This window comes from Ochotona princeps, chromosome 6 (assembly GCF_030435755.1).
Source record: "Ochotona princeps isolate mOchPri1 chromosome 6, mOchPri1.hap1, whole genome shotgun sequence".
Classification (NCBI taxonomy): domain Eukaryota; kingdom Metazoa; phylum Chordata; class Mammalia; order Lagomorpha; family Ochotonidae; genus Ochotona; species Ochotona princeps.
Window position 1 is genome coordinate 26,075,976 of NC_080837.1, and position 24,897 is coordinate 26,100,872.

A 24,897-nucleotide genomic window follows, 5' to 3' on the forward strand; every position below is an offset into this window, starting at 1 on the left:
AGACAGAAAATTGACTATGACGCATTTATAAACTTTCTCCTAGAAGGTAAAACTCTGCTCCCTACAGGAGACCATTTGAGTCTGACAAGTCTTTCTCCCTTTCCAAAATAATAACAACCTTCTCTGATCATTAACATAGCGCTTTAGAGTTTGCAAAGTACATTAAGGATTCATTTAATTCTCACATCAACTGTGGAACCATTATCATCATTTTAAAAATAAGAAAACTAAACTTTGGAGAGAGAGGTTATGCATTAATTGCTTTACACAATTAGCAAGGGATAAAGTTTTCTATATTGTGTCTCCCAAACTTTCAGATTGTCTAGTGTATTTCAATTTGCAGTACCACAAAAAGTATGCACATGTGATGTGTTATGGGTGTGTTTGAAAGATTTTTGAAAGAATTATTTTTTTGCACACAGTTGTCCTATTTTGGTTCGATTCAAGGAAGCAACACACATTGAGCTTCATTAAGACTCCATGAATATAAGTATGCCAAATATAATATACAAAAAATCTTTTTATCTAGTGAATGAACATACAACATTTATTAACCACAATTAAAATAACTCCTTAATGTGTAAGAAAGAAATCCCTGAAAAAATAAATAGGCTTACAAATTAAACAACTTTAACAAACAACACACTTTAAGTGACTTGCACTGTGCATGAATCTCAATAAAATAAATTTCAGTAAGACTGATATTTTAAGAGCTTGAATTAAAATTATTGTTAAAAAAGAGGCTCCTGTTTCAGAAAAGCTAAAATAGTGACACAATTATTATTAATTAGACCATTAATCTTTGACCATTTTCGGTGACATAATATTAGCATTTGGACTTGTCTTTTGTACTGAGTTCAAAATTACTATTTTACAAGCAACAAACACCTAGCCAAAAGTTGTACACCGTTTTTCTTGCAGCAGTTCTTATTCCATTGTTTTACTTATATTAAAAATTTTATATTCATACTTCTTACACAGAAATATATTTCCCCATCTAAAATTGTTCTTTGTTGTGTAAGTAGAGGTAGTGCAAAGTGAAAGATCTAAGTCCTTGTACAGATGCTTCTGTGCAAGAGACACTCTGTTCAGCCAGAAGCGCACCAGGAGGCAGTACCAGCCTAGAACAGTCCCCAGAAGCACACCAGTAGGAGGCAGTACCAGCCTAGAACAGTCCCCAGCAGCGCACCAGGAGGCAGTACCAGCCTAGAACAGTCCCCAGAAGTGCACCAGGAGGCCGTACCAGCCTACAACAGTCCCCAACAGCACACCAGGAGGCAGTACCAGCCTAGAACAGTCCCCAGCAGCACACCAGGAGGCAGTACCATCCTAGAACAGTCCCCAGCAGCGCACCAGGAGGCAGTACCAGCCTAGAACAGTCCCATAGAATCACTCAGAGTCTGGGCAGGGACTACTCTTCCCTTCTCAGTCCTCCTATTCAACCTGAATCTTTCACTTTGAGGGAAGACAATAAAACACAAAGGTATCGACCTCTTAGTACGTAACACCCACAAAGATCACAAATGGAAGAATCTTCCACTTTCCTTCCCACTGTTCCATTCCATTGGAATTCCCTGGTAAAGATTTAACTTATTCAATAGATATCATTATATGCGACATAGATAATGTTAGTAAAAACCATAGACCAAAAAAAAAAAAAAAAAACACTTGCATAGACCAAAAAAATGTGCTGAGAAAAATACATTAAAAGTAATCATATTAACTAGCCAAGATTTTAAAAAAGATATTCATTTTGAAAAGAATTAAAGATATTCCCAGGGTAGCTATGCATATCTATAACTTCAGCCAGGGAAAACCTCTTTGAGGAAGTTACATTAGTTGAGACCTGCACAGCTGCTTGTGCAAGTAGGTGGAATAGAGAATATGAAATTAGAGACAAACAGTAGATAAACTGTAATGCAAGCTCCGCTTTGACTGTGGTGAAGACACAAAGGGAATCAGTGACAAACTCTCCATGTTTGCATCAAGCAACTGGCCAAGTGGTGCTTTTAGTAACTCCACAGGGAGCCAGGAGAGACAGCTGTTGGCAGTAGAGATAAAGAATTTTTCTTGACTCTGTAAAGTTTGGGATACCTAATAAGAGTGGAAGAGTACAGTCATGAAGAATCAAATGCAACCTTGGGGCTGGCATTGTGCCACAGTGGGTTAAGTTGCTACCTTTAATGCTGACATCATATATGGGGACTGGTTTGAGTCCCAACTGTTTCACTCCTGATCCAGCTCCCTGCTAATGTGCCTGGGAAAGGGATGGAAGATGACCCAGATACTTAGGCTCCTGTCAGCCACATGGGAGACCCAGTTGAAGCTTCTGGAAGTCATTGTGGCTATCTGGGTGATGAAACAATGGGTGGAAAAATCTCTGTTGTTCCCACTCTCTTTGAAACTGCATTTCAGATAAATAAAAACAATCTTTTACACAATATTCTCAAAAACTTTAATTGCCTAATTGTAGTTCTGGTTTGAGATTTTGTTGCTGTTCTGGATCCAAGAGACACGATTAAAAAAGGATTCTGTAAAGCATGTACTTGGAAGGAGGCTGAGATGGGGACAGAGGTGGACAATACTGGGCCATCAATATACTGGGAAAGGAATAATTCACTGTGGAATAAGGAATTTGTACCTCTGTACAGTTTCGTGTAATTTTTCTTTTGCATATTTTTTAAAAAAACTGATTTGTTTATTGCAGTTGGAAGGCAGGATTTCTCTCTCTCCTTTTTCTCTCTCTCTCTCTCTCTCTCTCTCTCCTTTCTCTCTCTCTCTCTCTCTCTCACACACACACACACACTCACACAGAGACACACATACACACAGACCTCTTGGATAGACTGATTGATTCATCACTTTCTTGATTGATTGATTTTCTGTGTGCCTGTAAAAGCTAGGGCTGAGGTGGGCCAAACCCTGGCATTCCCACTTGGAAGGCAGGGGGTCAGGTAACTGATCCATCCTCTACAATCTCTGAGGCTGCACTAGCCAGAAGCTAGATTGGTAAAAAGAGCAGCTGGGACTTCAGCCAGGCACTCTGAGATGCGAAGAGAGCACAGCAAATGATACTCTACCCTGTGCCGCACATCCTACCTTGCTGTAATTCTGAAATTAGACAAACCTCTCTATCTGCAGGTGGAGACTAGTTCTATGAGAAAGCACCAACCCTATCATTTATTACATGATTTCCTTCAATTAGAAAATCTTTTATAAGTCCTTTCTAAATACCACAACCCCAAGCTTACATTTTAGCAAAGGGAAAAAAAAAATGGCACAAAGAACAAAAGCTCCCGATCAATTTTACCCTACCAACCTATGTTTTACACCGCAGTCAAAACAATGTTCTAGCTTACAAATCTGAACAAGATTGATCCCTGTTGAAAATACTTTATGGTCCTTCTCTCTCCTGGTGGATCACAGCGTAATCACTAATTAGATCACAACATTAGTCTCCTCACCATGGCTGACAAGACACTGCAAGCAAGCTGATCGCTGCCAGTTTGTCCAGACGCAATTCCAGTTGCCTCTTTTTCAGTCAGCTTGCAGAGGTTTTTATTCTCATGTGACCTTTGAGTTCCTTGTAATTTTTACTGTTCTATTCTCCATCAGAAATTCTTCTTACTCCTGTTTTCCCTTCAGACCTTCATTCCTATAAACAGCCTACCTTGTTCCATCATCCTAGGTCTGATTTACTCCCCGTTCCCACAGACACCACTTTATCCTTAGCCCTAACCATTTCATATTGCAATTGTCTGCATACTGGTATTTCTAGAATCTTACTGACGGCAGGGACCACAGTTGTCCTGTTCATGACTATGATATCACACTTTGTATGTCTGAAGCTATTTATTATCTATGAACTCTAAATGCATTTTGTTGAATAAGTTCAAAGAAACATTTCTACAAGGATATGGACCTGCTAGATAGTTCAACCTCTAATTTTAAACAGCACACGTACTCAGAAATCATTTTCAGGATTATTTAACTTTGAGATATCTTTCTCTGATTGATATTATATGACCTGGATTTGTATTAAACAGTTTTGCCTTTGTTACTAGGTAGCTTTAATTAGCTTCTAACCTGTATACTCATGGGTACTCTTTCCATGTCATTTAGGCAAATTCCTTGAGTAATACAGTCACTCACCCACTAAGTTAAGTGTGTTTTGGTAAATGAACTGCCATAAAATTCCCTACATTTGAACATCATCATCCCACAAACTAGACCAAATGATTTAAAGTGTATGTGTATATGTGTGTGCGCACCCACATATACATATAGTATCCTATATTTAAAATAAATTATCCTTTATTTATATTTCAGATTTTAAAATATGCCCTTACCTAATGAAATGTCTTGGAGAGGAGACCCAAATCTAAATACAAAATTGGCTTATGTTTCATATACACATATCCTAAAGGTAATTTTATAAGAATATTAAGATAATTGTGTAGATAAAATTTCACAGTATGGAAATTTCAATGTACGATATCACATTGGTGCTATAGCAGTTTCATATTTTGAATATTTTAGAATTCAATTTCTAGATTAAAGGTACTCAACATGTGGCTCTTTAGGACTTTCATATATTTTGGGACATTTACTTTCATATCATGCAGGAATAAGTTTTAGAAGTAATTATATCACTATACGTACTAATATATACTTTTTAAAAGCTAAGAACAAATCACAAGTTAACTGAAACACGTGGTCTAGTAAGTATAGGTATATGTAATTACCTTCTAACGCATATTTCATATCCAGAGCAAAGAGAGTCCACATAATTTCAGCACTTACTTTCCCCATGTTCAGTTCTTGAGGAAACCTAAAAACAAAACATTTTTGTTTTAGTGCATCAAAAAGCAGGTATCTGAAAGTCCACATGCTATAATTTACATATATATGTCAGTTCTTGCAGTTCATAAATAGTTTCATTTCTGAAAATCATTTATGAAAAAATTCATACATGGGTCTTAAGAAAGTAGCATACCCAATTGCAGGGATAAGCAAGTATTGCATGATGGGGAAATAGATTTGATTATGTCAGAACCAAAGTAGTGGCACCCTGGACTCCCCCAGATGTGTGATGCTGTGCATGAAAGGCACCTTCAGATTTGTTAAACACTTCATCTTCCTATACCCTGATTATGAGTGTAAATCAAACAAGAGTAGCAAATACCATGTAACCCCAAATACGTACACGACACGAGCATCTCTGTGCCATTGTCTGGAAGAGTGCTTCAGGCCTTCTGTTCTCTATGCCCATGAAGTGAATTATTTCACAACTCCTCTCTCCCTCCAGTGAAAGAGCTGATCACGAAGCACTATTCAGCACTTTTGAACTCCCAAGTTGGGCTGTGTTTTAGATCAAACAGGCTCAGGCTGAGCACCAGAGCCCTTCTGCTACTTAGGACACACTCTGTTTATATGTTTCTAATTTCCTAATGAGGATGCTAATACAAGCTCAGTGGGTAGTTTGAGAAAAATCCTTCCATTACACTGCAAGTATGCCATGCCAGGTTGAAAACTGAAAACGTTTAGTCTTTCAACAAATATACATGTCAATATATGCACAACACATAATGCATTTACACACACATGAACAAATTTCACAAATACAGATATAGACAAAAATAGATCTGCCATTTATATTTATTTTTAATCCAAATCTAAAATGAGTAATAGAATCTTGTATAGGATCTTGTATAGGATCTAATGCACTATGATCTGAATATGACCTCAAGACACTGAGACACAGAACTATCTTAGCCCAACTTCCCACCAAAAGCAGGATGTGTTTCACTAATGTTCCTCAATGATTGTCATCTATCAATCTGTCTTACAATGTCAACTGATATTTTAACACCTACATGAAGAAGCTTTGAATTTATCAAATGGTTAAACTCAGATCTTTACTGTAATTAGAGAAAATTAACCCAAATCTATGCAAATTAGTTTACATTGCCAAATTCTATTTTATCAATATAAAGATTAGCATGGCACTCAATTTATTTCAAAAGATTTCATATGTAGGTAATGCTAACATCATGCAGTTTGTAGCATATTAATTTTGTGTAATAAATATGCAGTAGAAATTATCATTGCTAAATGTGACAGCTCTTTGAGCTCCTAAAAAGCGATAATTGATTAATCATTTTAATTTTTTGAATCAAGAATAATGTAAGTACATGTTGGTTAACCTCACAGTGCCCCAACATGAAAAACAAAGATATTACATAAAAAGGAAATCACAGAAAAATATTTCGCATAAATATAGATGCCAAATAATTAATATAAGTGACATATTCAATTTTTTAATATATAAAAAAGATAATATATTGTGATCAATTGATGGTTATCCCCAAATGAAAGTTGATTTAGTATTTTAAAAAATTAACCAATAAAAAACTTAACCAATATAACTTACTAAATCAAAATATTAAGAAAAATTTCAATAAATTTTCATATGCTCTCAAGACACATTAAAATGTACTTGATACACTTAATATACATTCAATATATTAAATAAAAATGAAAATGAGGAATTATAATGAATTTTTTAAATTTTATAACAAGATCTTACCAGAAACTATTGCTAACTTAACACTCATACTAAGATCACATTCAAAGCAATGAGGTTTATTTTGCTTCTACTAAACATGATATTGCACTTCCTAAATCTTGCCAAGTGCAGGAAAAAGAAGTACGTGACATATATACAGGGAAGAAAGAAATCCAGTTTTGTAAACTGATTTCTATTTGTAAATAATAGGATTATCTACATCAAAATGATAAAAAATTACTAACAGCATTATCTATTTAGAAAATATTCAAACTCACGGAATATAGAGCATGCTTCTTTATTTATATGCAAAGAATTCATTGGAGGTTCAAATTAAAATAACAGCAGTACTTATCATAGCATCAAAGTTTGTAAAATAATTAGATACAATATAACAAAAGTACAATACACATACAATCAAAACTACAAAATATTGGGACATCAAATATTAGTTGAGAGATATGTGTTGTATTCCTAGCTTTGTACATTCAATGTTATTAGAAGGTTAAGAGGTTAAGTACTTTCAAGTTACTTTGCAGATTAAGTTAGAAGTGCCACAAGATATTTAACAGAAATTGGTAAACTAATTTGAAAACTGACATAGTAAAGGCAAAAAAAAAAGCAGTGCTTAAAAAAAACCTGAAAGGATTCCTATCACCTGTCCTTGTAGATTTCTATGAAACTATACTTATCATTACATGTGTCATAAAATATGTCAACTAACTTTTAACAAAGTATAATAATAAGTTAGTGGAGAAAGTATAGATATCCAAGCAAGTGACACAAGGATAACTGGATATATGCATGCAGAACACACAGAGGAATCTTGACCCAGACCTTAGCACACAAGAAAAGAGATTCAAACAGTACAGAACCAGGGAGCCTCTAAAATAAAACAACAGAAAATCCCCTTGATCTTAACCTAAGTAGCAGCTGCTTATGTGTGCGATGTAAAAAGTACAATTTATAGAATAAAATATTACTAAGTTGTACTGTACAGATTAAAATTTGATCTTAATGATTCTGTTGAAGGAATGGAAAGATAAACTAATACAGGGACAAAGAACTAGGAACAACATGTGAATTCAAACACTTTTACTCAAAATGCATAAAATACACTAAAGATTTCTTCAGAAAGACAACTTTCCAGTTAAAAAAATGGAAAATTATTTGAATGCCACTTTAGAAAGAAGAGAATTAGATGGCAAATAACCTTCTGGACATGTGCTCACAGAATTAGACATTAGGTACTTATTAACAAGATTACAAAGTGAAACCACTACAAGAAGTCTGTTCGAACATTTAAAAACAAAATAAAAATAAAAATAAAAATATTAAAACTATATACAGACAGAAGGGGAGCTGAATGCACTGATTCTTACAGTGCAAATGTTACACTTGTGTTGGAAAACACATGTTCTAATTTCTTACATATTAAATATACAATTGCCAGCCCAGTGTGCTATTCACTGACCTCTTCCATCTGGACCATTGCACCACCAGGTCATGAGTGGTGTCTTTCTGGGACTCGCTATTGGGAAGAACTTTTCTCCTGTTCCTATGCTTTTACATTGTCAGTGTCTAAAGGGGAGAATACTGGCATATATTTAATAAGTTATTATTATTATATGACCTTGAGGTTCGAATTCATGAACATTAAAAATACCGTTCTGGGAAAAAAACACCATGCTGGGCCTGGCGTGGTAGCCTAGTGGCTAAATTTCTTGCCTTGCATCCACCAAGATCTGATATGGGCACTAATTTGTGTTGCAGCTGCTCCACTTTCCATTCAGCTCGCTGCTTGTTGCTTAGGAAAGCAGTCAAGGATGGCCCAAAGGCTCAGGACCCTGCACCCACATGGGAGACCTGGAACAAGCTCTTGGCTCCTGGCTTCAGAATGGCTCAGCTCCAGCTGTTGTGGTCACCCAAGGAGTAAACCAGCGGATGGGAGATTTTTCTCTCTTCTCTGTATTTTTTACTTTTCAATAAAAGCAAATACATTAAGAAAAACTACCATGCTAATAGCCCTGTGTGGGTGAGGAGTAAAGGGAATTGGATTCATAAGGTTTATGTTTTCATAAGGCTTTAATCAAGTCTGCAGTGTTTTGTTCATTTTGGAGAAAATCCCAAATCATATACATTTACATGAAGTAAAAATAAGAAGTATTATATTTCAAACAGCTGCTGATGTAATCGGCTCCTGCACTCCTTTAATAAGCATTTGTTGACAGAGGGCCCAGTACGCACCTTCTACTGTGCTAATGACAGACATCATGCTGCTAAATAAAAGAGATGTCTCTTTACAGTCTTATAGTACTCGCAACGAAGTTGCACACATACTAACTTAGCTTCATGCACATTGATAAACTATTATAAATCTAAGAAGGAAATCATGGGGTAAAACGAAAGAGATGTTTGTAGGATTCTCAAGTTTTGCTGTTAGGCACCAGCTGAGATAGAAGACTTGATAACTACTACACATGGAGTCCATCCAAGATGTCCAAGGGAATCAGACAGTAACCAACTTGAACAAAACGATTTTCTAAAATTCTATTTTAGATCATTGGGTTGATGCAGCTTCAATGATTATGGTTTATGAGAAATAAGTTAGACATAGAAAGATAAATACTGCATGTTCATAGTGATAAATAGAAAATTAAGGAAAAAACCCCTCAATCTGAATGCAATATAGTGAGTACCAGGATCTGAGAGGGATAAAAGGGGAAAGTGGGGTTTGGAGAATGGGTACCAAATCTGAGTTGTATCAAAGGATTAAGGTCCTGGTGCTACATATTGCAGTGGGCTTAATGATTTATTCAAAATGACCTTTATGTATTTTATGAACAAGTGGCAAGAGAGTTCAGGGGTCCTAATAACTAGGAAATATCAAAGAAGGGAAAAATCCTGCAACATATACACATACTCACTTGTCACATTGTAGCCCATAAATAAGCATGATTATTGTCAATACTAATTTAAAAAAATTAATGTGACTTACAATTAAAACAGGCATATCATTCAGCAAAAATTACTACAAATGATATAGCTAGAAGTTCAAGATGCAGAGAAATATCCTGATACAGTTATTCATAGAAATTAGTTGTTAAAAATAATACCCTATGAGTCACTGAAGAATTTAATCATAGATTATACAGTAGCATCATTTTCTTCAAGAAGGTTCTTGATTTTCATTTCTTCAGCTTCATGTTAGTCATGTAGTAGCATGTTATTTAACTTTTGGTGTTGCTAATTTCTTTTTTCTACCTGATGTTGATTTTATTTTGTGGCCTTATATTTAAGTGGATGTATAATAGCTGTGTAATAGAGACTGTCATATCTAGTAACATATTATTTAACTTCATGGCATTGTAAACTTCTATTTTTCTTCCTATTGTTGATTGTGTATTATGACTTTTCATTTGAGGGGATGCACAGTAACAGTGAAATGGAGACTAACATCCAGATGTGAGGATACAATGTAGTATGCATCTCTACTTCCAGACAAAGATGGATTTACAATGAAAGTGTTTATTATATCTTAACAATAGGATGCTGGACTCTCTGCCATTGTCCATGCCTGCAATGATGGACATACGTGTATGAAGAACTATACTTTAGTAATGATATAGAGAAACTAGGTGGGGGAGGAATTGGGGCTGGGATAAGGGAAATACCAGGAGCCTATGGAACTGTATCATAAAAAGTAAGTAAATCCTGGTTCATACCAAAAAAAAATGATTTTAAAAAATGAAAAAAATAATACCCTCTAAATTTGAAGGAGAATAAAAATAAAGTGATAGATTACAGAGGCTACATTACCCAGATAATGGTTGTAATTGTACCAGAAAAGACTCTCAAAGTCATCTCTAAAATATTTTTTCTTTAATGTAAAAGCTTCAATCAGATACTTTCAAAACATAGCATCTAAAATAAGATGTTAGTTTCAGGGTTTTCTCAGTTATGTAAGCACTGTCAAGTTTGATCTTCCTCCTTGAAAAAATGTGATTTAAATTTCTCATTACTACAGTTATATCCCAACATTGCAAACATCCTGGAAAAATACACACAAATTTATATAAAAGGCAAAGGAGTAATACTGTTAATAGTAAAAGAACTGATACAAATCTAAAAGATGAAATGTTGAGAAAAATGCTTATGGAGATGGATGTGCAATTAGCAAAGAAACAGTTGGGGCTTGGAAGATCTCTCTCTCCTGGTCTCTTCCTTCGTCTTCTCTTCTAAATAAATAAATAAATAATAAACAAATCTTCTTAAAAATAAGGATTTGTTATCGGAATTTGAGATATCTCCAATAGGGAAAAAACATATGTTCAAATTCCTTTGTACTTAGTGTAGACATAAAGCCAACTTACAACACACATTTATTTTTAACATGTTGGCTGCTCAATACTATGTCAATTAATTCCATAACGATGTTAATTGTTGCTGATAATATGTTAGTGCTTTTATTTGATCGGGATGATACTCTGCTGGCTCTGCCTTCAGACCAGAGAGGGTCTCCCCAATAAGTAGTTGGACTTGACTGGACTGTAAGATGTTGGACTCTATGCTTGGCATATGCTTGCTAAGAGGGAATCTCAACTGAACTTGAACTATGGTTATGCAACAAGGTGGAGGAACCCACCATGGGGGGAGGGTGTGGGGAAGCGTGGGGAGAATCCCAGTTCCTATGAAATTACAACACAATGTAATTAATGAATACATTTAATAAAAAATTCAGAATCATTAGAGATTAAGAAATGTATACATAAAAAAATCACTGATACAATGAGAAATACAGCATATGGTTCTTTGTTCATATTTCATAATAATAAAAATTCTAATCATTGAAAATTTCATTTAATTTTTCTTCCCTTTTTTGTATGGTCTATTGATTTTGCTATAAAATATCTAAAGTTCCAATTACTGGCTTGTTACTTTATGTATTAGTCTTTCTTCAAATTTAAACCTCAAGATATACTTCTTTTTAAATTATTTTTATTATCTTTACAGAGAGAGAGGAGAGTTAGAAAGATCTTCCATCTGCTGGTTCATTCCCCAAATGACCACAATGGCCAGAGTTGAGCTGATCTGAAGCCAAGAGCTTCCTCCAGGTTTCCCACACAGGTGCAGGGTCCCAGGCACTTTGGCCATCTTCCACTGCTCTTCCAGGCCATAAGCAGAGAGCTAGAGCAAAAACAGAGCACTCAGAATACTAACCTGCGTCCATATGGGATATATGACCATGTATCGCTATGTATGCTATAGGGTTGAGGATTGACCTGGTATGCCACTGCGATGGCCCCAACACCTACTTCTATATAGAAATCAGTCTTTTGAGTCTTAGACATCATATTAATCTGCATTGGAAGAAGTTTTGTTCCATTATAAGTATACAATAGTATGCTTGATTAAACTGGGCTGTGGTCATTATTAGCTATGAAAGCAATAAAGAGCTTAAAATAGAGCAAGAAAATTCAGAATTTACTTAACAGTTGCTCATGTTCTCCTGAAGTCTACATTTTCATTTTACTTTATTACCTCTTTATGATATTCGGAAGTATTATGTGAGCTTTGCTTCACTTTTCACTTGTGAATCTAGACAACAATACTATTCATCAACTTCTTCATAGTCTATGAAATCCCTTTTCTCCTTCTTTCTAGATTCGCTCTTGGTGTGTCTGTGTACTAAGCTCATCTCTTCCTTATTTCTATGGTCACATCACTAATTCAATTTCTAATTCTCATTTGTCCTTAGGATTATACTAGTTTATTAGTTTATCTCTTTGTGTATCATCCTCTTCCAACACATCCTTTTAACTTCCAAATTACTATTTCAAAGCAATTTCTTGTCATACAACCATTAACACACACACACATTTCAACTTATTAACATGGCTTTACTGGCATCCTTTGATACTATTTCTCTTTTTTAAAAAAAGGATGCATTATTTGAAAGCCAGAATGACACAGAGAAAGAGAGGGAAGAGAGAGAAGATCCAGCGGTGAACTGTTCAAACACTAAGCACAGTCACTGCAAAGAGGGCACAAAGCCAGGAGCTAGGGAACTCCACCTGTCTCCCTTGGCTGACAGGAGCTCAAATATTTGGGCCATCATCCACTACTTTTCCTCCGTGCAGCAAGCTGGATCAGAATCAGAGCAGCCATACTTGAGTAAGCAATAACTTAACCCACAGTACCACTAGTTCCCAATCCCAACTTTCATTTCTTCCATCTCATTTCCCAAACACTTGAGGTATCCAAGCCATCCAGATGATACATGATTTCTTGGCATGCCTGAGGTCCCATGTCTTCTGATCATTTTTTTCCTCTGCTCAGTTTTCTATTTCTGTGTGATCCTTACCACTCTCAGCATCTTCAAAGCATAGTACAAGTATCCCTTCTCTATAAAATCCTCTGTTGTATTTGGAAAAACACAGCATTAGCAATGATTGAACAGAGGCGATGGATGAGTGCAAGCACAGTTCACCAAGCCTGTAACTGGGTCAGAGCTCACCTAGTATAAAGAGGCAGTGACAGTGTTGGTGTTTTTGTACTGCACTGATTCTGTCATGTTATTTTTGACACAGAATTGAACTCATCTAGTATGATTTTGTTGACATTCCCTTTACAGTTCAAAATGGTTGAAATGACAGGATTATTTTTCTCTTAAATAATATTGTCTAACATGATAAATGTTCTTTTTTATTAACAGAGTTCAAGTCATACTTTCTCCCCAAATAAGGCACCATAGTGTTCTGAACATTTTAAGATAAAAGGATTTGAGAAGTGACAAGTGCAGGAAGACTTTCTTACATTGCTTTGACGCAAACTGTAAAATGTAGGAAAAAAGAAGGTGTTTGGCCTAGTGGCCAAGATACTAATTAAGAAGGTTAGGGGATCCCAGATCCCCATTCTAGCTTTCTGCCAATGTACACTGGAAGCAGATAACAGCTGACAACCATGTGGTGAATTAGATTGAATTTCTAACTGTTGAATCCAACCTTGATTCAGCCCCAGTTACTGTAGGCACTTGGGGAATAAATCAACCATGTGGGCACAACACACACACACACACACACACACCCCTAGGAAGGATTTTCTGACCACAAGAGCAGGTGAAGTGACCTGTGTGGGAAAAGTTTTACTCCTATGCCTAAGAAAAGGGTCTGTCTGATGTTTGATAATTGGATAGGAATATAAAGAAACAGGTAGTGTTATTTCCCCTCATTTAGTACATTTTTTCTTTGTTATTGTTCTATTAGATTTCTCCAAACCTTCCACCCTTCATCAACTCTAGGTTGGACAGTTACTCCAGTATGACCAATTTGGAGGATCTTCATTTGCTTATCAATGCTTCCATTTTTCACATGGTTGATGTGTTGAATTTCTGCAATTTTTTGTGCTCTTATGCTTTTCTCTCATTATCTGCCATTGGTTATAGAGATTCTAGCAAAGAATGCAGAAGGTATGCTTATTTCCATATCTCCTCACTACCAAATTGTACCAATTATGTTAATATCTTATATCTGTCATCTATTCTGTCAACATAAACTATTTTGTGAGAGAATATAATCTGTAGAAAATATTTGCAGGCCCAGCGGCGTGGCCTAGCGGCCGGGATCCCATATGGGCGCCGGTTCTAACTCCGGCAGCCCCACTTCCCATCCAGCTCCCTGCTTGTGGCCTGGGAAAGCAGTCGAGGACGGCCCAAAGCTTTGGGTTCCTGCACCCACATGGGAGACCCGGAAGAGGTTACTGATTCCTGGCTTTGGATCGGCAAAGCACTGGCCATTGCGGCTCACTTGGGGAGTGAATCATCGGACGAAAGATCTTCCTGTCTCTCCTCCTGCTTGTATATCTGACTTTGTAGTAAAAATAAATAAATCTTAAAAAAAAAGAAAATATTTGCAAAACTAATGGCTTCCAAAAGAATTTTTGTATTCCATTGTACTTTTTTAAGGGACAAAAATTCACAATTATGAACTATATATAACAAATGAAAGAAGAAAGGCTTGATGTGATTGGAGACAAATAACATATTACTCATAACAAAACTTATATCAAGGTCTGAATGATTATAGTATTAGCTAGACTTCACTTCCAATCTAAGAGATCTTAGAAAATATGCCCATACGAGTTTTCTTTTATTGCAATATGAGCAAATTTCTGTCACGGATTTGTAAATCTACCATATCAGTTTGACACTAAATTCATTTCTTAGCATTGCCATATTTCTAGCGCGATATCAAATGTAGAGTTGCTTTTTTTTCTAATTAACTCCACAGTTCTTTGGCCTAGCTTACACTTACTAGACCATTTTCCACAATTTAATGCATTTCTTGTTATTTCCTTAGCATAATCCATGGTACTATCATGTAGGAGATAAATCTCAACTCAATCCAAAAAATAGAGATTTCATTTCCCCTCTGCTATTTAACTAACTTACCCAGTGGATCTCTTTGAAACTCAATTTCCTTATCTGCCAAATGGGGATAATAACAACTACACCTTGGGGGTTTTTCTAGGACTACTAAGGAGAATTAAATGGAATTTTACATGTAAACAATCTGCATACTCACTGGAACATGTAAAGCACTGAGTAGATATTTGTTGCTGATAATGAAATTCTAGCTATAAACGAGCCATGCAGCTACCCCTCTTTAGATTCTAGAGATTTCAAACATGAAAAAATTATCAGAAAAAATAGACACTTATAATTGTTTTGCTAGTTCTAATCTGGGGAAATATGTGATTTTAATAAAATTAATAGCAATAATCTTACTGCTGAAGGAGATTTCTTATATATGCAGCATAATAAACTGGTTCCATATATGTCAGATATTCTAAGAAAGACATTAACAACTTACATGCCAATTATATTAAGTTCAAAATTATGACCCAGACTTTTCCACAACTGTGCCTAAACTGGAGGAACTATTCTATGTCCTTGCATCAATAATGCATAAATATGATACATTAAATATCCTATTCTATCATTTATACAGATATAATAAGTTTCACTTATTTCTTAGTGGAAAGGCAGATCTACAGAGAGAAGGGTATAAAGAGAACAAGATCTTCTGCCTGCTGATTTACTCCCCAGGTGACCACAACAGCTGTAGCTGAGCCGATCTGAAGACAGGAGGCTGGAGCTTCTTCCAGGTCTCCCCACGCGGGTGCAGGGTCCCAAGGCTTTGGGGCATCCTTGACTGCTTTCCTAGGCAACAAGCATGGAGCTGGATGGGAAGCAGAGCAGCTGGGACACAAACTGGTGCTCCTGTGGGATCCCAGCTACTAGGCCACCACACTGGGTCCTAGGTATAAATTTTAAGTTATCCTTTCATATGCTAATATGAATTTTTCAGCTTTTGCTACAAATTTAATTTTCTTTCTTTTTTTTTTTTAAAGATTTATTTTTATTTTTATTACAAAGTCAGATATACTGAGAGGAGGAGAGACAGAGAGGAAGTGGAGCTGCCGGGATTAGAACCAGCAGCCATATGGGATCAAGGCAAGGACCTTAGCCACTAGGCCACGCTGCCAAGCCCTACAAATTTAATTTTCTAATGTATATTTTTCTCATGTATATTTCCACAACAATGTATATTTCCTCCCACAACAAGGATGTGGCCTCTGCCGTGTGCTCCTTTGGCTACCTCCACAGTACCTCTGGCACCGCCCAGTACAAACTACACCGCCTGCTCCAAGGCAAAGAATGGATCAACACAGTGTACCTGCCGACTAACCTCTCACGGCTCAGGAAGGCCTACAATTATGTCACTGGTCAGCTGAAGCTATTGGGAATCCCCTTTCTCAGTGGTGGCGCTGGCCTCTACATCTGGATCAACTTGAAGTCGTACCTGGAACCATGTACATTTGATGAAGAACTGGCCCTCCATCAGCACTTTGTGGACATGAAGGTGATGTTATCCTATGGCAAAAGCTTCAAGTGTAAAGAGCCTGGCTAGTTTCGCCTCATGTTTGCAGAAAAGCTTCCAACGCTGGAAGTGGCCATGCAACGGTTGCACAACGCGTTACAGATTCAGAAACAGATTCAGGAACAGAAACAGATAGAGAAGATGCTGGCGGATGCGTCTGTTTCCTAGCCTCCGGCTCTATCCAATCATGTGCTTGGGGTTGGGAGGGACAGTGTGAAGACTGGGGTCCTGAACTGTTACTATGGACTAGGCAAACAGGCTCCTCCACGAACGGTCTTACCTGACCCATCATGAGCCTCCTCGAGCTAAGTATTTGCCATCTTTAGAAGCTTTGCCTCTTTTTACTCTTTGCTTTTACACCCAAAATGTTTTTATTGGGATCAGGACGGGAAGGTGTGGAGGTGCCTAGATGGATAAAGGGAGTTGCCTGGGTACCTATTTTAGATGGCTTTGGTTCTTGTGTTGATTATCTAATAAATTCCATATTCTCTTAAATCCCCCCCCCCCAAAAATCCATTCACACTCTCCCCGAGGGGAGGGCGAGTCCTTCCACCTTCACGCCCGGTGAAGGGCAGTTCACCTGTCTGGCGCCCTGCTCTCACAGTACCTGGGAGGCGACAAGGGGCGCTCAGGGTCACATTAACTACTTCCTCCTCTTTCCTCCGGGCCGCGGTCCGCCTCCCCTCTTGCCACCCAAGCCAGAGCTTCCGGGCTTCCCCTTGCTCCCCAAGCTCCCTTTCCTCTTCGGCCCTTGGCCGGGTGGCCCCCCTTTCCGCTTGCCTTCGGGACCCCCTTTCCGCTTGCCCTTCTGGCTCATCTTCCTTTTCTTGGCGGCCTCCTCTTGGTCCTCCTCCCTCATCTGCTTGTTGGTGGCCCTCGTCACGTCCAGCTTGGGCTTCTTGCTGTTCATGATGCGAAGGAGCTCCAGCTGGCTCTTCTTCTCGGCCGCGAAGTCCCCGAAGAGGGGCTGGAACTGCCTCTTCTTGCCGGGGCCCGGGGCGCCTTCTCTTTGGGGAGGCGTTCCTGGAAGCGCCCCAGGGAGGCGGTGGAGACCTTGGCCACCAGCATGGTGCGGCCCAGCTCCTCTTTGCTCTGCTCATTTTCAATGCAGTCGAAGCTTAATCTTTTATTTATAAAGAAGCTTAAAGAAATAAGTGATCCATTCCAGCATTATGAGAATGTCTCCTGTTTTAATTTGCAGCAATTAATACAAAGCATAAATGTTTAAATCTTGAGTCTTCGGAGACACAGCAATTTAGTAACCCAATTTATTATCCTGCAAATCTCCTAACGGAAAATAAAAAAAATCCACTTCTGCTAAATTTGATAATGCTGATTCATTAGTCACAACAGATAAAATTAGAATCCATTAAATGTGACATTATTTTGATATGCAAAGTTTGTCTTTGAAGAACAGTATATTCATTGTTTCAAATGAGTAAGCAATAGTTCTGTGTTATTGCCTGGGATGTATATGATAAAGCTTCATTATCATAGTTAAAAATTGAGACATTTAGTTTGCTGTGTTCTTCTCATACTATAAAAAAGACTTTGTTAATGTTTTCCACTTAAGAATAATTGACATGCATTACTGCAATTAACTGCCATTAATATGAGCAGTTAGGACAACCAAGAAAAAATGAATTTGATTAAGTAGGATCCTATTAAAATGTTATAAATTGGTTTTACAAATTAATGTTGTAACAAAGTGAAAGACTGAAACATACCCTAACGTTGCAACTAAGAGTGAACATCAACTTAAGCAATGGCATATGAACCTACCTGATTGAACACTTCTTGTAGTGATCCTATGTCATTTTTAACTATATCTACATTCTCTTATGCTGAAAACCAAGTGAATTTTCAACATCATTTAAAGACAATCATATTCTAGACCTTTTGTTTTACCTATATTTCTATTTGTACTTATACCTACTTCTACTAATTTCTACTAATATCTATTTCTATTAATATCTGCTAATCTGTTAAGAACTTAAGACATCGTTTTAATGAACCTGAGTCTCCATGTATGAATTTAATTTTAACATGGAAAGTAAAACTTGGTATGGGTCTAGATTAACTATTGAAGTCAGTAGATTTGTAAGATAAAGAAATGGCCAAGGTAGAGAGCACTAGAGCAAGGATAAGCACTTGTAATTTGTGCAGTGTCAGAATAACCAAACTGAGCTGATCAAATTCAGAGAGCTCTTGGGTAGACTGATGCAGTGTTTCTAATGGAGAGATCTGGGACGAGCTGGACCTTCTGCCTCCACTGTGGGGCAGAAAGCATCAGGCAGAAGAGCAGAGATGAGCGGTACTGCTGTGGCTGCGCAACACTTGATACAGACACTAGACCAAGTGCTTTCTAGGCACCGTGCCCTCGGTTCCTGATGATGGCCCTATGCATCACATTTTACTTACTGGTTTTTAAAATACTGAAAACAGCAGGAAAGATGTTGCAAAACTTTCCTAAGATCTCACAGCTTAGTCTGTCTTACTCAAGGATATCCAATATCCAATCCACTGAGCCATCTAAATCTTCCCAAGTTTCAAAACAGTGTATTTTCTTCATGTTTATATATACTTAATATACTCGCTTCACTCAAAAATATTAATTGACTTCTAAGATTATAATCATAAATTAGATTTAATGGGATGAAACCTAGAGGAAATTGGAAAAACAAAAATAAAATGAGATCAGATGGTCCTTATGAAATTATTAAGCATGAGTTCGGGTATGACATTCCTGTCACTAAATAGTGCACAGGGGAAAAGACAATTTGTAATACCTCCCCAATTGCCAGGGAAGCAAACTTACTCAAAACAATGAATGCAGAACCAAATGTCTTTTGTAATTTCTTATAATGGAGTCAGGGAGTCTACAGTGAATGTTACCATTTTTCCCCTGATAAATACACATCTCAATGTGTCTTTCGATTTAATCGTCTTTGATTGCAACTGTTACTTTTTAACATCTTGAACTTTATATTGCTGTAAGCTTATAATGAAATCATGCTACAGATTGAACATGGAAACATCAGAAATTTTTATGTTGAAGGATTGATGTCCATTTTTTTTACTAATAGAATTCTTTCATTGTGATGAATCATATTAATTTGAAGAGTGGCTTAGGTGCTTATTCTGTCTTTTGCTGGTTGTGTGTCTTGAGAAAGTTTCTAAGTTCCCTACTTGCCACAGTTTAATCATCTGCAATTGGGGGGAATGATAACAGTACCAACCTCATTAAAGTCAAATTTATGATTAAATATCACAGTGTCTGGTTCCAGTAAATTTCCATGGATCCCTATAGGATGACGTTAATATCTATCAAAACTATTAAGTTGCATTTAAATTTTCTAGCAAGCATAAAACCTTGAAAATCCAAAATTATTTTCCTCTTTCCACTGTAATGTGTAGTTAGGGAGGTGGCAACAGAAATCTTCACAAGAGTTGGGATTAGTGCAGTTCTTCATAAGTATTCTTACAACTGCACTCCCTTGCACTTAAAATACTCTCATCCTTTCCATACCATGTATTATTTGGGGAATTTGTAGCAAAATACCTGATTTGCGTTAAAATTCAAAAGGAATATGATCGACATAAGTAATAACTTCCAAATTTATTTTTCAATAATTCTAATATTAGCTAGGCATTTCAGCATAGATGCTTGCAATTTCTGGCTATCTCTTTTCCCCATTATATATTCTTGGTCTGTATAATCGATCTGTTTGCAAAGATCCTAAGAATTCAACATAAAGCATTCTCTTATACATTAATCTAACTAAAACTATATTAGAATATATGTGCTAATCCACATATTATCATACTGATCTATGCTACTTTGCTTACAAGGACCAGAGATTCAAAGGACAAATATTAAACAGATCATTTTATATAGACTGCCTTGTTGTGTTGTGCTGGAAGGTGAGGGAAGCTGAGCTTGCTTTAATGTGTGTAGTGCTAGAAGCTTCAGGCCTCCCAGAACCTTGGACAGAAAGGTGAAGTCAGCTCTGTGGAGGCAGCAAGTAGCCGTGAATGGAGATCTTCACTCCAAAAATCCATTACTTTGGTGCTCTGATTTCTGTGTTTCCTTCCTTTTCCTTCCTTTCATTGACAACTGCATTCTTGTTCAGCTCTTTATTTCCTAGTTTTTGCTTATATCCCCCCATTCATCTCTTAATTTCAAATCTTTCTGTACTTATCTCTAAACTTGAAACTAAGCAACATCCACTTTTTGCCAACTGTCTTATTCTCCGTGTTTGGGTTGCGTGAATGTAATTTTCCTTGTACCTATATTCTCATAGATTTATTTCAATGAAGGGGTGTAAGGAAAAGAATTCAACTCCAGAATGACTTATGAATATTGCAGGCACAGCAATTAGCCAGGTTCTGATTCATGATTAATTTTGCACATGTTTTCTGAAATAAATTTCTATGACATCAACTTTGTATAGTGACCAGTATATAATGATTCCTCAGTCCATATTCATTAAATTCAAAGTGTGAATGGGATTTTTGAAAGATGAAAGAGCAAATAAAGGGCCCAGCACCGTGGCCTAGTGGCTAAAGTCCTCGCCTTGAACACACCGGGATCCCATGTGGGCGCCGGTTCTAATCCCGGCAGCTCCACTTCCCATCCAGCTCCCTGCTTGTGGCCTGGCAAAGCAGTCGAGGACGGCCCAATGCTTTGGGGCCCTGCACCCATGTGGGAGACCTGGAAGAAGCTCCTGGTTCCTGGCTTCAGATCAGCGCAGCACTGGCCGTTGCGGCTCACTTGGGGAGTGAATCATCGGATGGAAGATCTTCCTCTCTGTCTCTCCTCTCTGTTTATCTGACTTTGTAATGGAAATAAATTAATCTTTAAAAAAAAAAAACAAACAAAAAACTTTAGGCTAAAAAAAAGATTTAAATATTAACCCTATCTTTCCTGTAGATACTACATATCAAAGTAACTAAAAAAGCAGTATCAATTAGCAAAGATTTTCTTTATAATTAATCATAACTAATAAATGTTGAAAGAGTGATAGTGTTATAAAACTAAACTTCATAGAACTGTAGTGTAATAAATGATTTTGGAATGATAAGTCAGTGAAACCATTCCAGGAAATGTTGATGAAGTTTGCAATGGACGTATCAGGCTATCAGCCTGAATATTAACCTCCAGAACTAAGTTCAGCCTGGAAAGCAATGACTTGGAGGATCAAGTCCAATAGCACCACAGGACATAAGTATAATGACCAAGAAAGTGACACATTATGACTAACACATATAGTTTAAGAAGTCAGTGGCATGGGTTAAAAATATATCAGGGGCTGTTTTGGGATGAATGAACTAGAATGAATAGACTCATAGCCTACAAAACCATACATTTTGGGCAGACATAATTTGGGTCCTAACTGAGAAGTATCAAATGTAAGAGTGAAAATACAAGAAAATCAGAGCAGGAATTAAAAACGGCACATATTGCTAATCACATATTACTGCTAGTTAGTTGTGATATATCATTTGAAATAAAGGAAAATGACCATCATGTTTAGAAATTATTAACAGTGAATGGATGAAATAATATTTGTCTGACATTTGTTTACAAGAATTCAGCAAATAGAAAAACAAAGCGGAAGTTCAATAGAGAAAACATTGTAAATTGTTGGATTGCAGGGATAGATATATAGTGTTCTAGTGCACATGTTGTATCCTTTTTAGTACTGTGAATACTCTGACAATGATTTCTTAAATAAAAATAACTTAGGAAACTATAGTGCAAAGAAATCAATAGTTTCATTATTTTAAACATTACTTTTGAATCAGTAAAGATGCAAATCCCTAAACAAAGTAGCTGAAAATCTTTTTCCCTGCAAAAAAAGTAACATATTGTATTCTAAAACAATTTGAAAACAATAGTCTGGCTTATCCCATAGCTCTGAGAAAGTAAAAGCAACATTTTATCTTCACAAATAAAATATCTTTTAAAATTGACCTATTTTTCTACTCCACAAATTGCATATTTTCTGATATTTATTATTAAAGAAGAAATAAAGTGAAATCTCACTATATTTATACTTTTGCAGGAGGCTGGATGAGATTTCAAACACAATACATACAAGTAAATGGAATAACTGCATGAATTGTATTTCTGCTCACATTTTGGTCAGCATGTAGAAAAAGCAACATAAAATCTAGAGAGTAAAAAATCTAGATTTATTTAAAAAATAGCAAGATTTCTTACTTTTCAGCATAGATACTAAACCTGACCTATATACCATATTTAACTGATATCAATTTAAAGATTGTTGTCTAAGTACACAGCTGCCTGCTGCATATGCAATTACTTCCCGAAAGTTAGGTCACTCAATCTTTATAAATGGTAACATAGGTCACTATATACATCCTCAAAGTGAAGCTTGCCCCTGTAATTCTGTTCACAGTTAAAGGTACTCCTATAAATATTACATTTTCATTGTCTCTACTGTCTTTTCCCTTGTTTTACTCAAGCCACGTTGTCTAACAGATCTGCTGATTTATGGCTCTTAATGGTTCACAGATCCTGACTCGAACTCTCCATCATCTTTCCTCTGGATTACTGGTATAAATACTTAACAGATATGTCTGCTGACAGAAGAAAAGCAATAATAATGACAGGAACTCAGTTAAACTTAAAAATGAAAAATAATTCAGAAACTTGAAATCTCAAACTGTATTTTTTTTTTACTCCAAAAGGCAATACAGTTCACAGATGCGCAGTTAGTTGGGCAGTACAAAAAAAAAGGAAAGAAAGAAAGAAAAGGAAAAACACAAATATGAAGTACAATAGGAAATCTGACAACTAAAATTGAATGGAAAATTCTTTAAAACATATAGACTACAAAAGCTTAATCAAGAACAAGTAGCTAACCCAATTACGTCTCCACATAATGAAGACAAGAAACTCTTGGTTTGAAAACTTCCTATGTAGAGCAGAAGTTCGGCCTGGTAATACGCCTGGGTTCTGGCTCTGCCTCCTGCCCGGTCTTCCAGCCAGTGCACACTCTGAGATGCAGCAGGGGTGTCTCTGCCGTTGGATTCCAAGCACACATTGAAGTCTCGCCATCGCCAACATCTGAGTAATGGACCACTGGATAGGGGTCTCTGCTCTCTCTTGCACTGTCTCCTCCCTCTCTCTTTCTCCTCTCCTTTCTCCTTCTCTCCTCTCTATTCCTCTCCTCCCTCCCTCGCTCTCTCCTTCCCTCTGCCTCTGTCTCTCCTCTGTCTTTCAATGAAAATAAATAAATTAGAATATTTCTACATAGAACACTCTAGGTCCAGGCACTCATTAAGGAAAAATTCAGATTCTACCAGAGAAACAACAGAAGATAACACTTCCTGACTCATTCTATAAATACTTTATATATAAATGCATTCTATAATTTATATTCATCTAAAAACCAGATGATGTCACTCTACAAAGATTTAGTTACACCGATCTAAAGACCAAAGATAACTTCATGAGAAAATCATGAATCAATATCCTCATAAACAAAGAGGAATAATTTTCAAACAAAATTTTATCAAAGAAATGTAATAAAATGTAAGAAGCAAGGTTAACTTAAAATTTCAAAACTATAAATACAAACCAAATAAACACCTTAGAAAATAAAATTACATGATTATCACAATGTGAGTGGAAAAGATACTGACAGACTGCAACACATTTATAATTAAAAAATACTCTCAGACTATCAGGAAAAGAATGGAACTTACTGAACTTGATGAAGAATTGTTTATGAAAAGTCATTCATTTAACAATTGGGATAATGTAACTATTCTTACTAGTTTTGTTCAGCATTCTCTTAGACAGCTTAGCAAGATCAACAAGCCATGCAAAAGAATAGAAGACATTCAGATGCAAAAAAAGGGGTAAATGTGTTTGTTTTAAACAAGAAGATCAATTATTTAAATAATCGTGAAGAATCAAAAGAAATAATAAAAGAAATCTCTCAAGGCTGCAGGTGTAAGAGGAACAGGTAGGGACCAGGGTTGTGGCATCTACTGAAGCTGCCTCTCTTATGCCTGTTGGTTTCAACTTCCTCTCCTGCTCCCTTGGAGGGGTACCTGGAAAGTGGCCTGGGACAGCTTAGTGCTCTGGCCTCTGCCACCCATGCAGGACATCTGTATAAAATTCCAGGTTCTTGTCTCTGGCTGTTATGCCCTTTGGGGAGTGGGGCAGTGGGGCAGTGGGGCAGTGGGTGACAATCCTATCACTCCCTCTCTATAATCCTGCCTTTCCAATCAATAAATTGGTCTTTAAAAAAGAGCAAGATATAAAAGTCAATTGTTACCTATAAGAGAAATATAAAAGGGAAATTGAAGTGAAATATAGTTTATGATAATTTAAAATAGCAAGTACTGAGA

At 36.7% G+C, this 24,897-nt stretch overlaps 1 protein-coding gene across 2 annotated transcripts in view; it reads right to left on the minus strand.

Moving 5' to 3' along the window:
* Positions 1-24,897, minus strand: part of UNC13C (unc-13 homolog C) — a 577,988-nt gene that overhangs the window by 192,124 nt on the left and 360,967 nt on the right. For both annotated transcript variants that reach the window (XM_004578069.4, XM_036495361.2), the window contains one exon: positions 4,746-4,831. In XM_004578069.4, coding sequence (XP_004578126.2) covers positions 4,746-4,831 — 86 coding nt within the window. The remainder of the gene's footprint in view (positions 1-4,745; positions 4,832-24,897) is intronic.